At 36.7% G+C, this 16622-nt stretch overlaps 1 protein-coding gene across 8 annotated transcripts in view; it reads right to left on the bottom strand.

Annotated features, from left to right (window-relative positions):
- ATOSA (atos homolog A) overlaps positions 1–16622 on the bottom strand; it is a 103514-nt gene that overhangs the window by 35191 nt on the left and 51701 nt on the right. For 6 of the 8 annotated variants that reach the window (XR_007133086.1, XR_007133087.1, XM_047766312.1 and 3 more), the window contains 5 exons: positions 8047–8231; positions 6807–7009; positions 6404–6529; positions 3801–5634; positions 950–1069 (listed from right to left, as the gene is read on the bottom strand). Coding sequence is in view for 5 of the 8 variants with exons in the window: in XM_047766312.1 (XP_047622268.1) it covers positions 950–1069; positions 3801–5634; positions 6404–6529; positions 6807–7009; positions 8047–8231 (2468 nt within the window). In the remaining 3 variants the exon portion in view is untranslated. Of the gene's footprint in view, positions 1–949; positions 1070–3800; positions 5635–6403; positions 6530–6806; positions 7010–8046; positions 8232–16622 lie in introns of those variants that run through there. The other 2 variants (XR_007133088.1, XM_047766310.1) reach the window with 1 other exon arrangement.

Below are 16622 nucleotides of genomic sequence, written 5' to 3'. Positions count from 1 at the left end.
CCTCATAGATAGGTCAAATATTGAGGGTTATTTTATTTTAGTTTATTTGATGGGGGGAGTAGTATTTTAAGCTGTTTAGAATTCAACTTTTCTAAAATAAACACTTAAGGTCCAAGTTACAAATTTAAATCTAGATCTCTTATTTAAGAATAATTTTTTGAACATATGCCAGATATTGTATGTTTCGAATTTACTTTAAAAACATATATAGAACAACAAAAATTATCTTATGTCAGTAACAAATGTGTTTTTAGTTTGCTGAGATATTGACTGCTTACCTTTGGTTTAACTGAAATGGTAGCTCTAGCGACTAACTACCAAATGCTTACCACATGTCAGGAATGATACTAATCATCCTCCCAACACTAGGGAGACATGACTACTCTCCTTTTATAGATGAGGAAACTGAGGCTCAGAGAGATAATATTACTCACCTAATGCCACACAGTGAGGGTGAAGACAATGTGACTCTAAAAACAAGGCTTTTAGCCATCACACTCAGATCTATAAATCTATTTGTAAATCTATTTGTAAATAAGACAATTTGTAAATAAGACAATTAACTACATGGATCCCAAGTCAAAGACAGCCACAAATTTGATTCCCAGATGATCCAGCTGATGGTGTCAACCAGCCCAGCACTATGATGCAATCTATTTATAGAAAATCCACTTGACACCAAGTATTTCCTTATATTTAGTGAGAATAAATATGCTAGACAAAAGAATTTCAGAGAAATTTTATAATCCTAACAAAATAAAGCTCATTTTTATTCATTTTTCTGCCTTTTTCCACATTAACACCTACCTAGTAAATGTATGAAAAAATAAAATGTTTTCCAATTAGAAATCTATTTTGAAGGTGTTAAAATATTTTTCAGTTAAAATTTGGACAAAATGATCTAAATCACTGAATGATCTTATTCTAAACATGAAATAAAAGTACTTACAGGACTTGAAAGAAGAGGCAATCCAGTTCGAGGATGAAAGGCTCTGGTTGAGGTTCCATCCAAAGAATGAAAATTATGTTTCTGCCAGACACTTGAATGTTTAAATGGTACCGTTCTCTGCTAGGAATATAATTAGATTTTAGTGGTAATATTTAACTTTTTTGTTTAAGATTTATTCTTAATATCTACTGAAGTACTATATCATTGGTGGTAAGGTTAATGACCTGTATATCTATCTATACAGACATAAATACACTTTAATCAGAAATCAGTGTTTTAAGAGTTTTTCTTAAGATGCTGAATAAATTCAAATATTCTAAATAAAGTATGTCCAAAAACAACTGCCTTATCAACATACAGTCATAGTTATAAATACTCAGCACCTAGTAAGCTAATACTCAATTCTTCTAATTTGTGGGGGAAAAAAACATATTGTAAAATAGAAAACTATGCCAACAGCAAGAGTCATTCTCAGAGGACATAATTTGGTAGAGAATGATACAAAAATGTAATAAATGTGAATTTAAAAATATACTTAACACAGTCATAATATCAAGCTTTTGAAGTGATATAGGACATAAACTAATTCTTAAGAATTTAGGCAAGCTTATACCCAGAAATCAGAAATTCACAAAAACACATGAATAAAAATCAGAAAAGACTAATTGGGGTCCTGGCTCTTCCATTTACTAGTTTTATGACCTTGGGCAAGTTACTTAACCTCTCCAGACCTGGAGTACTCATTTGTAAACTAGAGTTTGTAGCAGCACCTAACTTCATAGCGTAGTGAAAGGATTAAGTAAGCTAACATGTATAAAACATTCAGAAGAGTGCCAAGGCAGATAGTAAATGTTGCATAATTATATTTTAAATAAGTGCACCAGGGGTTTTCTTGTGGCTCAGTGGTTAAGAATGTGGCACTGTCACTGCTGTGGCTCTGGTTACAGCTGTGGCAGGAGTTCAACCCCTGGCCCAGGAACTTCTACATGCCATGGATGTAGCCAAAATAATAATAATAAAATAAGAACAAGAAAAAGTAAATCTTAGTGGCTTGAAAAATACCACGGTCAATATAGGCCTCCCAGTTAGGTGCCAGAAAGGAACATGAAAGGTTAATATTCTTAAGGTAAGGGGAGGTAGATTCTTGAGACAATTATAGTTTTAGGAAATTGGAAACTGCCATTTAATTAAACTCATGTGTTAGAAAGATGAGATCTTCTGTTGAAAAATATAAGTTGTTGGAAACATGGCATAATTTTAAGACTCTAAATGCCCAGCAAAACTAATTTGTATGATAAAGATGAATCGAGGTCATTCAGATTTGGATCAAGGCAGTTATATAGTTTTCTATTTAATGGAGATATGAGTTTATGATATTTCTTGGAGAAATAAAGGAAATTTAAGCCTAATAAAAATTTTCTAAAGTGGTCTGGTGGAAATAAATAAAAATAAATTAAATATCTTAGATATATATAGTGCATTAAAAGCTTACAAAATATTTTAAAATCTATTATTTGATTGTCACAACAGTAAGCAAATGAGATTCATCTTTCTTATTTTAAAATCAAGGCAAATGAGAACTTTAGAAGTTGTTATTTATTCAGCTTCACTCAAGGAAAAAATTGTCAGGACTAGAACCTAGGTATTTTGACAGCCCAGTGATTTCACCGTATATATTCCTAAAATCCATAGCTGAGCAGTAGCATAACACAGTGGGCACACTGCTTATACTAGGTCAAAGCTGCTAACAAACAATACATTAAACTAATGATACAGGAGTTCCCGTCGTGGCTCAGTGGTTAACGAGTCCGACTAGGAACCATGAGGTTGCGGGTTTGATCCCTGGCCTCTATCAGTGGGTTAAGGATCCAGTGTTGCCATGAGCTGTGGTGTAGTTCACAGACATGGCTCAGATCCTGCATTGTTGAGGGTCTGGCGAAGGCCCTCGGATACAGCTCCGACTAGACCCCTAGCCTGGAAACTTTCATATGCCGAGAGTGCGGCCCTAGAAAAGACAAAAAAATAAAAAATAAATTAATTATACAAGTTCCATTTCTGACTCTTATCTACTCTCCAGAAACTGTTCATTGCAATGAAATTTTAAAAGGGGGCAACAGGAAGAATTTACCTAGCATTTGCTCTTAAGTGGTGGGGTTATTTAAAAGAATTTTTTCCCCAGCCATATGGAAGTTCCCAGGCCAGGGACTGAATCTTAGCCACAGCTGTGCTGCATCAATCACAGCTTTAAGCAATGTTAATCCTTAACCCACTGAGGGAAGCCAGGGACCAAAGTTCCATCCTCATGGATAATAGCTGGGTTTGTTACCACTGAGTCACAATGGGAACTCCAAATTTACATACACACATACATACATACATATATATATACATACATTCATTCATTCATTCATTTATTGGCTGCTCCACAGCATATGGAGGTTCCGGGCCAGGAATGAGATCCAAGCTGCAGTTGCTACCTATGCTGCAGCTGTGGCAATGCCAGATCCTTCAACCCACTGTGCCAGGTGGGGGATTGAATCTACATCCCAGCTTTCCCAAGAGGCTGCCGATCCCATTATGCCACAGCAGGAACTCCATTTCTCTCTTTTTTAGATGCACTTGTGGTCTAGAGAAGTTCCCAGGCCAGAGATCAAACCTGTGCCAAAGCAGTAACCCAAGGTGCTGCAGTGACAATGCTGCATCCTTAGCCCAATACACCACAAGAGAACTCCCCAGATTGTGGGTTCTAAAGATAAAATGGGCACATTTGGCCTTTATAACTAGATCTCCTGAAAAGGAAATTGATAACAAATGTTTGAGAACTATATTTGAAATAATAGATACTACCTACCAACATCTCTGTATTTTTCAGTCGTTCACACGTAGACAAACAGTCTTTTATATTCTTTCTCTGACAGTTTTGAGATTTTTCATCAATTGGATCTTCTTTCTTATTCTGTTCATTTTTTAACTGGTCTGGCTTTTTGCATTTGAAACCTTCACTATCTTTATGGAGATAATTTTCTATACTATTGAGTTGTGTACTTTGTTCACATGGTTTAGGCTTTTTTGAGTCTTTATTTGAGCACTCTTTTTCATGTTTGTTCAAGTATCCAGACACAGTAACTTTTACTTTCGAGTCATTATTTTTTGAATTATCAAGTTGGTGATTATTAATAGACTCTGGATCACAATTTTCATTTGTTATTATTTTGTCCTCATACTTATTTGTGCAAATCTGTTTATCAACAGTGTTACAATTTGAATACTGTTTATCAATTTCACCATTAATTTCTTGCTCCTTAAATTGACAGTCAGAAAATGTGTTTTCCAATCTGATTGTCAAATCTAAATTATTTTCTTTGCAATGAGACATATCTGAGGGAGTTATTAAACAAGTGGCTTTGTTCTGTGTCTCTTGAAATGTACTTTGGATTTCCCTAGGATTTTCCTGACACAAATTTCTTCCTGTTTGAGGTTTCAAAGAAGTCTTGACCTTACTATTGCATTTTAAAAAGCTAAAATATTTATTAGGTATTAAGTTTTTCCCTTCACTGATGTCATCTAACAAAGAAAATTTTGTATTAGAAATGGAAATAGAGGCATCATCCTTGTTTTTCTTCAACAAATTTTTGTCTTCGTAAGAACTCCTAAACACTTTAGAAGGAAGCAAGCTAGAGTCCTGCGTATTGAATGACTGCCGGGGCACATGAGATGCCGTTGGATCAATATGCTCCAAGTGCTGAGCAATCCTTGCAATAACATCTTGCCGCTCCTGGAGTAAAGAGCTTATCAAAGGATTAGTCTCACCAACAGAGTGACGAGTATGAAGACCGTTAGAAATGCACCCATCACTTCGAGGAGTTTCTGGTTTTACTCGAATTTTCCCCTCATTGGTGTCTTCTGAGGAGGTAAGCTCTGGACTACCAAAAGAAATGGAGAAAGTATCTTTACATTTTCTCACATTTTCATTTTCTTGTGAAACCTGGAAAAGTTTTGAATTAAGTGAACTAGATTCTTGTGTATTAAGGGGATGTCCTGAAATATGTGAAGTGCTTGAGTCACAATGAATCAAATGCTGAGCTATTCTTGCAATAACTTCTTGTCGCTCCTGAATTAAAGAACCTATTAAGGGATTAGTTTCACCAACTGACTGCCAGGAACTCTGGTGGCTAGAGACACTGGAATCAATCACTGAAAATGATTTTAAAGTTCTCATTGATGTTTCATGTGACTTTTTATCTCCCATACCCCTGAAGCCCAGAATATTGCCTTGAGATGTTTCATAGTCAGATTTATTGCCAGTGCCTGGATATAACTTGACATTTTTGACAGCTGTAGTATATTCTGAAGTTGTCCCATTTTTTGCATGTAATAATACACTTTTAGGTGCCATGGTCCAAGTTTGTTTGCTACACAGATGATATGAACTGTTTATACTACATTGTTCTTCAGTAGAACTTCGGTGCTGATGGGTTTTAAGTTCATTTTCTTGAATTCTTTTCTCATAAAGGCCAATATTAGTGTGAATACTACAGGTCAAAACCGGATAATTAGATTGTCTGGGCAAGGACTGAACGCTGACTTTCAAGGCCACATTGTGAGAAACATTGGGAACAGGAAACACGTGTTCAATTGGAGTCTGTGAAAAATTCCACTGCAAGTCTACATCGGCAGCACTGATTCTAGAATCACACAGAAAAAAAAAAATGGCATCAATGAGTTATAAAACTTCTATCATTATTATATACTGTTTTCAAAAATTTTAAGTCACATACTTACTGTTTACATTAACTACTACTGAGATTCTACTTTTACCTACTTACCATGCATGTCATTCTGATAAAACCAACAAAAACTAAACAAAAGATTATGTTTAAAATAAAGATGATCTTTTTCAGAACAGTATTCTACTAAAGCACAAAGCTCAAGAATATTTTAACTTAAAATTAGTTGTCCAAATAGAAAAAAAAAGGATTTTGCATTTACTACTAAATAAATAGATTGTGCTAATTCTACTGTGCAAGGTGATTAAAATGTATTCTTTATCTCAGGGCCTCCTGCCTAAAAAGACAATTAAGCAGTTGTTCAGGAGCCTGTGTGTTTATAGATTTCAAGATCCAAAAATTAAGTAAGTCTATCATTATGGAAATTCAGCAGCCCAAAAAGTTTTTCTACTTTATTTATAATGGTGGAACTTATTCACTGTGGGTTCTCTATAGTAAGGTTAAAAGTTCTCTGTAAACTATTCTGTATCAAATTTAACCCAAGAAGCAAAATTCGTATTGATTCACACCTAAATGTCTCTAACTTGTTTTGAGGAAAAACTTCGGTAAATTTTGTTCACTTACATTTAGAAATGAAGGAAATAAACTGCTTAAATGGTAAAGTATCATTCAGTACCTAACCTCTGCAGCTAAATACACAGTGTCCTTTTTTATGCCCTAGACCTACCTGTAAAGAATATTTCGTGGAATAGCACCATGAGAAACACTCAGCCAAGCACTTAATTGAGAAAAAAACACAAATGAGCGGACAGCCAATAGAAGAGTCTTTTCTTCAATAAATCGATCACCACTCCTAAGGGAAGTAAAAAAGCATCATCTAAATATCAGCAAGTACAAAGTGACTGAATTTTAGAAAGACAGAAACTGAAATAAACATGTCACTCAGGATATGTGCTTTCAAGAGTACAGGAGTGCATTTACCAGTGTCACCTGAAGTCACATAAGTACTAAATATGCAAATTTTACTACATAGAGGGATTCAAAGATATCCTATACTCTTAAATAATTTATAGAAAGTAATGGAAAACTGGATTTACCAAGGACAACTTCAACTCAGTTTAACAACTTACTGTCGAGGAACTGGCTCCAATATCCATCTTTCTAATAATAATGCATCTTGCTTAATTGCCGGATCATTTAGGTCAATTCCTTCTGTAGTGGGTCCATCGTCACTGTAGCAGCAGTCTGGTAGTAGCATCACTTCCACCATGATTGGAAGGTTATTCTTCCACAACAATGCCACCTCAGACCTAGTTCGTCTGGCTTGACGACACTTAAAGAGAAGATGCAGATAAGAAAAATGGTTTAATAGACCATTCAATTTTGTGTTTAAATTTGAAAAGCATAATTGTAAAGCAGACATCAGTATGAAAATGAGTCACTTATTAAATCAACTGCACTTCAATAAAAAAAAAATTCTAAGTAAAAATGCTAAGTGGGGAGGGGAGAAAAATGAGCCACCTACTGCAGGGCTTTGCTCAGGTCTTTCTGTTTAGGTTTCCTCATTAAATAATGCATCAGCACCAGGAGCTCTAGAGTGCAGGGATTAGTGGTGAACAACAATTATGATGCAAATTTTCTTGGGGGCGGATTCCTTGCTCTCTTTTTTATGGAAAAAAAAAAAAACTGCCATGCACAATGTCTGACAGGCCTCAAGATGGTCCAGCCTTTCCTAGTTTGTTAATTACACCATCATTACTTACAGAAGAAAGATTCACTCTAAGAGCAAAATATTATAAATTCATCTTAATTAAACACTCAAAGAGACAAGATTTTAGAAGTTTAAAATTTTGGACTATATTTAAAAAACTAACTGGGAAAGAAATCCTTACAGTAAATTATATATACCAAAAAATATTTTTGTAAAGTATACAAAAACACTAATGACAGCAAAAAGAATCCTCCCATTAAAAAGGGGAGGGATATAAGAGGAAAGCTGATAAATGTGGCAAAAATAACTATGAACATCACTCTACCAAATAAACAAGAAGACAAAGTCAATGAACCAGAGCTGAGACTAAAAATAAAGAAAGCTAATTCACAATACCAAAGACAATCTTAAATCTGGTGTGTGTGGAGGCAGATATAAAACTGGCTGCCCACCTGCCTACTGATGGAAAAGCTACTTACTGTGTCTTTAAGAGCCTTGCTGACAACAAAGTTATTAGCTGTGGTTCAGGATTAGCAATGCTGTAACCAATTTTACACTTAAATGTGAACATTATAATTGTGATATAACAAAGGCAATGACAGAATTTAAACTAGTTTATATAAAAGATAGATAAAAAGCATTCAACACACACTACTCACCTGAGCCAGCTTGTCACTACATTCATGTTTAGCAGTTACTGGGTAACAGGACTGTGCTGGAGGGCAATGGAAACTTTCTGTCCGACCTTTAACGGAACATTCAGGTGTTCGTCCTTCTGTTATTAACAAGGCCAAAGAGACCAAGAACTCCTCTGCATCATATTCAAAATATTCATCTAGAGTATCTAGTATAAAAAAAAAAAGAAACATGGGTCTTTGCTTTAATGTACTCTTGATAATTCATTTTTTATGCCTAAAATAACTAATGTCATAGCCCATATTCAAGCATACTCACTAACCAAGAATGAAAAGAGTATAAAAATGAGGCAATTAAAATACAATAAACTCTTAATTCACAAGGTACACAGAAGTCAGGTAATGATAGATAATTCCAAATTTTTTTTTTTTTAATTTCTTGGGCCGCTCCCATGGAATATGGAGGTTCCCAGGCTAGGGGTTGAATCGGAGCTGTAGCCACCAGCCTACACCAGAGCCACAGCAACTCAGGATCCGAGCCGCGTCTGCAACCTACACCATAGCTCACGGCAACAAGGCCGGGGATTGAACCCGCAGCCTCATGGTTCCTAGTCGAATTCGTTAACCACTGAGCCATGACTGGAACTCCAGATAATTCCAAATTTTAATTAAGACAAAACTGATTAAAATTATGGCATAAAACTGTTTTTATACAAACTTTAAAATATTTAAGATTTAGGAATACATTTATAATGCTTCAGATAATTATATTTTTGGATATCAAATACAATAGTTTCCCCAAACAAAACTTCACCAATAGCCAAAATGTAAAAATGTCTCATTAGGTTGCATATTTTTAGGTAAGATGTTTTAATACTGTTATTAAAAATTAGAAAAAGTAGCAGATCCAAATGCATGTGTCTCCCTTTCTCGGACTTTCTCCCTTCTTTAATCAGTTCCTTATTCTTACAGCCCTAATTCTATGATGTGGACACTCACAGCCACAGATTCCTTCTCTGACTTTGCTACACAGCAGTAGTTGTTTGAGAGGAAGACATTTTATAATTATCCAGCAGGAGGTACAGGCCAGTATTGCAATGATTTCATTGCACTGATGTGATTCAGAGATGATTTTAAAAACAAATAGAACACTAAAGCATAAAATAATTTCCAAAGAAGTTCAGATAACTGTGGTAAAATTTTGCAAAAGTGGTAGGTGAGAGACAAAGTTCAACTTAAGTGGAGTATTCAATTGAAGAAAGTGTAGAAAAGGCAGGACTGGAGCCAAATTGTGAATAGCCCTGAAGGGGATGATGAGGAGTACCTATTTCTAGCCTCAGGAAGGCTTATCAGGAAAAGGAGCCTTGAGGGCCATCTTGATTGAGCTGGTATTTTAAGACCATTCAGAAAAACTTCCCTAAAATAACTATTTGCAACATATGAGGTAACAGCCAACACTTAGAAACACTGTCAGGCATTGCCACTTCTCACAGCTTCCCATACATTAACTCATTTAATCCTCAAAGCAGTTCTAGAAGGTGGAAACTATTATCACCATTCTTTTTGTATGGCTGTACCAGAGGCATATGGAAGTTCCTCAGCTATGACCTGACTGGCTGCTTTTTCAGTGGCACAATCTTCCGGCTCTGGAGTTCAGCCATCTTAATAAAGTTCTTCATCTGTTCTGTCCAACAGAAGAGGTAAATAATTTGGCTACTGGGAAAACTCTGAACAATCAGAATGACTTAGAGGTGAAATGGACCAACCTGGTTAAGTACATTCTTTATCACCAGGGATTCAGGGACAGACAGATAATTGTCAGGGATGTGGTTGAAGGGATTTAGCTGTCAAGTGGCAGCTGAATTAGACTTGCAGTGGTTCTTTCAACCTTGAGTATCTATGAATCTCTGCTCTTCAGAAGGAGTTCAGAGAAAACCTAGGGGAGACACCAGAACCACTATTTCCTTCTCCTAACCAGGAGCCCCTCTGAACTGGTACTCAACGTAAACATTTCATGATGGTGTCTCTGGATCCTTGATTTAAAACAAAAACCTAGGATACTTCAAAGTTCTGTCTAAAGGAAATGGAATAATGTCTTTCTAATCACTGTGCTACTGTATATGCTACTCAATTTACTTCTAAACTTGCCAAGGCAAATTTCATATCCCTCATATATGGAATGAAATGGGAAGAGAAGCATAAGAGTAATTTGGAGGATTGATAAAATTTCTCTAAAAATCATGTCTTTTCAACCTTATGGTTGATAATCTGGTAATATGATTTAAAATTCTCCTACTATGAATTTATCCCAACAAAATAGTAGAACAAGTACACAGAGCTGAATGTTGAAAGGTATTTATATAAATGTTTATACTAATCAAAAAATTGTAATCTAAATGCCCAACAAAGAGGGACTGGTTAAATATACTTTGGTACAGTTTTAACTAAAATAATGACATAGATCTACTTTTGACAAGGAAAGATTATTTACAACCTAAGTGAAAACACAACTTTGAAGAGAATGTTATAATCATTTGTTTGTGGAGTCACATGTGCACAGTGCACATATGCATAGAAATATATACATATGTGCAACGAAGTATTAAGTCCTATAAAGAAAACACATAAACTAAATTTTAAATAAATTACTGTTCTCTGACCGGCATTTGATAAACGATAAAGCCTACTAACTGAAAAATAACATGTAAACAAAAGCATTACATAGTGTCATATATTTTAGTTAATTAGAGTTATTGTTTTGTAAAACTCCTGCTACGTAGGTCATAGTCCAGTTACTTAGCAGAAAAATTTGTGAAGACATACATGGGTAACAGAATACTAGTTCTGATGTTGAAAAATTAGAAACACTTATCTGCTTTGCTTTGCTTTCTTTTTTCTCTTTAAAAATTAACTTTAAAAATAATTAGGCAAGGAATTCCTGTCATGGCTCAGTGGTTAACGAATCCGACTAGGAACCATGAGGTTGCTGGTTTGATCCCTGGTCTTGCTCAGCGGGTTAAGGACCTAGCGTTGCCGTGAGCTGTGGTGTAGGTCACAGGTGGCTCGGATCCTGTGTTTCTGTGGCTGTGGTGTAGGCCGCCACTACAGCTCCGATTAGACCCCTAGCCTGGGAACCTCCATATGCTGCATGTGCAGCCATAAAACAACAACAACAACAACAATAATAATAATAATAATAATAATTAGGTAAGAACTAGTATCTCAAACTGATAATATGAGAAATTAATGGATGAATCTGAAAAAATAGGTGTTAAGAACTAGTGCAAGAGACTATGCTCAGAGAAATGGACTCTCAGTTGATACAACCAGTATGGAGGTATTAAGATGGTGCTAAGTGCTATACCATATTTACGAAAAAACTTTATTTTTTGTTTTTTAGGGCCGCATCTGAGGCATATGGAAGTTCCCAGACTAGAAGTCAAATTGGAGCTGTAGCTGCTGGCCTATGCAACAGCCACAGCAACATGGGATCCTAGCCGTATCTGCAACCTACACCACAGCTCATGGCAACACCATATCCCTGACCCACTAAGCGAGGCTAAGGATCGATACCTCATCCTCATGGATACTAGTCAGATTTGTTTCTGCTGAACCACAACAGAACTTCCATAACTGCAAAAACTGAGAGTAACTACATGAATGCTTTATACTGACTGTTCACGGAAGGCTTTTCTGGACAGATGACATTGAACTTGAGATATGAACAAGGAACAAGCCATTCAAAAATTAGGGGGATGAGCGTTCTGAGCACAGGGTCTAAAGTAAGAATAGAGGGGTAATGTCACAGGAACTAAAAGAAGGTAAGTGATGCTGGAAAGGCAATAGCACAGAGGGAAAGTAGTAGGAAATAAAGTTTACTTATTTATTTAGATTTTTATTTTTTCTATTATAGTTGATTTGCAATGTTCTGTCAATTTCTGCTGTATAGCAAAGTGATCCAGTCATCACATGTGGAAGTTCCCAAGCCAGGGATCAAATAAGAGCTGCAGCTGTCAGCCTACACCATAGCCATGGCCACAGCAATGCCAGATCTGAGCAGTGTCTGTGACCTACAGCGCAGCTTGCAGCAACACTACATCCTTTAACCCACTGAGCAAGGCCAGCGGTTGAACCTGCAACCTCAAGGGTATTAGTTGGGTTCTTAACCCACTGAGCCACATTGGGAACTCCCCGATTTACATTTTTAAATGATTGCCCTGACTGCTATGTTGATAACAAAATAGAGGATAAAGAATCAGAGTAGGTATACTAGTGGTTAGCAGGTTGGGTTTTCCAAGGATGGGGGTATAGTCTAGGGAATCACTGGCATTTGGATAGTATTTAGAGGCAAGAATTACCTAGAAACATATAGAGGGTATTCAAGATAAGGGCTCTGGGGCATTCTAACAAGCAGAGATCTGGTAGAAGATAATGAACCAACAAAAGGAGCTGTCAAGTATGATATCATGGAAGCTGAGAGGAAAAAAAAATGTTTCATGGAGGGCGTGGACAATGGTCTGAAATACTAGTGAGGTTTAATAAAATATGAACAAAAAAATGACCATTGCATTTGACAATAAGGAAGTCTTCGGTGACTTTGACAAAAGCGGTCTCAGTAGATGGTGATGATGGAAGATTAGACAGATGTGACACACATTGTCAATTATTCTGAAGAGTACAGATAATAAATACAAAAGCCTACTTTCCAAGTCCTCTCTTAACACAATGGTAATTCATGTATCACAATATAAGTATTAAACACACAAGGTCATCACTCCCACAAGATTATCTCCAAGACCCAAGAGAAAATAAAAAAAGTTCCCTTCTAAGACTATGGTATAGGGGCAGGAGATTCTCCTGCTTTACAGTCCTAAAATCCAGTCACTGAATTTTACTAATTTGTTTTCAAATTTCTCTTGAAATTAAACCTTCCTTTTTAACCTCAAAACAGTTACCAAGTTAGGTTCTTACCACTTTACACGTAAATTATGACACCAGTCTCCTAGCTGTGGTCTAGAACTCAGGCCCTTTCTTATTCATCATGCACCCTGATGCAGATTAATCTTCCTAAAAAGTCATTCCATTACATTCCTTTCAGCTCAAAGTATTTTCTGTTTGTTTATTTTACCAGCTCACTAACCACCTACTGAACCCAGTGTAAATTCCTAAGCCTGACCTTAGGGCCAGGGCCACCATACAGAGCCAGCTACTCTGGCTGCGCATTGCCACATTCTGATGTGAACAACTACCTCTTGAAGTTACACACTGAGGTGCAACTTCACCACCTCTGGCTCCTATTCTCATTTTTCACTGCTCCCTACCTGGTCTCTCTGTTCTACCCAACTGATCTCTATAGTATGCTCTATCCATTTCCCGCCTAGTGCCACTATTCTTTTTTACCTATTAAGTTCTTCTCTCCTCTCTTGTCTACCAATCCCAAGCTTTCTGAAGAGATTTTCTGGCTCCATTTTTCCTACAAAAGAGTCCTTTCCTATCTCATTTCCACAATTACCTTTCACTTACTTTGTACTCTTCCCCAGAACTTACATAAGCCACATATGCTGTGAATGGTTACTTCAGGGTACTGGCACACAACGCTAAGGTCATAAATTTCATATCCAACTGGTTAAGTTTCACTCTGTTCCACGGACGGACTGTACCAGTAACTTTAGTCAACCTTCTCTCAAACCGAAGACACTTCCCATTACACCAACTCATCCATTTATTAAAAATACTCATAATATTTCATGGATATTTGTCTCCTAATGGGTTAAGTTCTACATACACTGAAATTTTTTGTTGGTGGTGGTTTTTTCAGGGCTGTACCTGCGGTACATATAAGTTCCAAGGCTATGGGGTTGAACTGGAGCTAGAGCCGCCGGCCTATGCCTCAGCCACAGCCATGTGGGATCCAAGCCATGTCTTCGACCTACACCACAGCTCATGGCAAGGCCGGATCCTTAACCCACTGAGCAAGGCCAGGGAGCAAACCCTCAACCTCATGGATACAAGTCAGGCTCATTACCACAGAACCACAACAGGAACTTTCTTCTTCTTCTTTTTTTTTTTTTTTTTTTAAACAATCCTCAGCACTCTACTATGAAAAAGGCAAGGTATCTGTAAACAAACTTACCATGGACTAACTTTTAAAAGCAACTTTCTGGACTTTTGTGTGGTTTGTTTAAATTCAACCACATATTTCTGCTGTACATCTACATTGTACAGTAACCATCAAAATTCAAAATTATGATTAAAGCAATGAATATTCTGAGGTTCCCTCTGAAAAACTAAGTCATGTGTTTTTATAATAAGCTAGCTCTTTGAAAATTGGCTATAAATTTTAATAGTCACATAATCCAAACATTCACTTCAACAAAGATGATCACTATCATCTTCAATTGTGGAGTGTTTTATCAAGTGCTTCCTCATTTTAATTCTCATGATGTAGCATAAAATAATAGTTAAGAATATGAAAACACTGAGGTCAGGCAACCAGCTCTGCTACTTGCTAGTTGTTCGGCTTCTTACAAGTGATACAAACTCTTTTTGCTATAGTTTGTGTGTTTTTTTAAATCTACTAAGTGGGGATAATAATAATATTGGCCTTCTATTAATAGTATTGACCTGAGTTGTTATTTGCAAAATTTTTAGAATACTGTCTGGCACATAGTGAGCACCATACTGTTTCTTAAATTTAAAATAAAAATAAATGCAGTGACATAGGTCTTTTTCTTATCTTACAAATGAAAAACTAAATTTGTAAAATCATTTGCCCAAGGTCACACACATTATCGATAAGCAGAGACACATCCTCCTTCCACTAGCAATAGTTCTTAGTAATTTTCAATTATGGAAGTTTATCCTTATTTTGCATTTCACACAAAAAATGACATTTTTAGGGTAGAGGCTACCCTTCCAACTCAGAGCATAGATTCTAGAAAGTTCCTCAGACAGACGTATCTTTAATGACTCCTGATATTAAAGGAATGTGGACACCTATTACTTTATTTCCTTATGTCTCCCTTGTTTAAAACTCTCTCAATGTAGATATCATGGAAAAAGCCTAGACTATGTGGTTCCAGAAAAAGCCAAGAGGATATCCCACTTAGAAATATTACCCTTATAATGCCTGGCAAAAGTGTTCATCTGTTTATCATCAAAGAAAAGTAAGTAGCTTTTGTGGGCAAAAGGGATAAGGGGATAAGTTACGGAGGGGCGGGGGGAGTACATCTTGGTTTCTGTATAGAAACTCAGGAATTAAACTCCTCAAAAGAACCATCAAGAACATGTATTTCATTAATCTATGAACGAAGAAACTGGGCTTGAGAGAAGTAAAGTGACAGCTCAGACACACAGAGCAACATAATGGTAAAGTGAGGCCTTAAACCAAGATCTCCTGTGTACGTAAAATGTTAAAAATTTGAGGACTTATGTCCATGTCTCATCCACTGTGCCTATCTAAACTCTAACCCCACTTAATTCAATTCCAATTCTGACACAAGGTAAATCATGGATGGAGACTCAGCCTCAGGTATTTGTTGGGTTTAGCATCAAGGTCATTCTTATCTTATTTATTTTTATTTTTTAATTTTTTTTTGTCTTTTCTGCCTTTTCTAGGGCCTCTCCCACGGCATATGGAGGTTTCCAGGCTAGGGGTCTAATGGGAGCTGTAGTCGCTGGCCTACGCCAGAGCCATAGCAACTCGGGATCCGAGCCACGTCTGTGACCTACACCACAGCTCATGCAACGCCAGGGATCGAACCCACAACCTCATGGTTCCTAGTCAGATTTGCTAATCACTGAGCTACAACAGGAACTCCACTGTAAAACATCTTGATGTCTAATTGCCAATCTCTGTCTTCCTGTGAATTCTAACTGGATTTACCAGTTTACATAGCTACTATTCTGCAATCTTGACAGAATTTTGTTTCTCTGCCCATGCAACCACTCTGAATCTATTTTTTGCCACTGAGACATGAGGTGCTTACCTACCTCAGGATTGTTTCCTCAATACCTATTACACCTGATAGAGACTGGTATGTGCCAACTAAACCTGACACTTTGAAAGCCGTAAAGTAAGAGGTGTGAAGGAGTTGGAAAATCAAACAGGGAAGGGAAGCAGGGGCTAAAAGGCTTAACTTAAGGAGTATACTGTTACAAAATGTATATTTTCCAGTGGAGAATTTGAAAACCTGCCAAATTTTTTCTAGCCCCCAACTTCAGTTAAATTTCAAGTCAGCTGGGAAGCAGATGCAGAGAGAAATCCTCTCATCAATTCCACATGTTAGTAGTAACTCTAATGTTAGTATCTAACCAGAATATAAACTCTAGGCATGCAGGAGTCAGGTCTAATACATCCATCATTCTATTACCAGTGCCTAGGATAGTGTCTGGCATATGGGAGAAGCTCAATGAATACATAAGCAAGAAGACAGAGTTGTTAAGTGTCATTATTTAACTAACTAACAAGCTGTGGCAGTTGTAGATCAACTTGAGATCTTTGTTGAAGTATGAACAATTGTAGGATTCAGGTATGATAGGAAAAGTGAGCTCAGATTATTAGCTCTATAACAAATGTCAGATTGAAGGCAGTCAGGACA

Source organism: Phacochoerus africanus, chromosome 2 (assembly GCF_016906955.1).
Source record: "Phacochoerus africanus isolate WHEZ1 chromosome 2, ROS_Pafr_v1, whole genome shotgun sequence".
Taxonomy (NCBI): Eukaryota; Metazoa; Chordata; class Mammalia; order Artiodactyla; family Suidae; genus Phacochoerus; species Phacochoerus africanus.
Note: the sequence above shows the minus strand (reverse complement) of the source record. Positions and strands in the feature narration are given on the sequence as shown.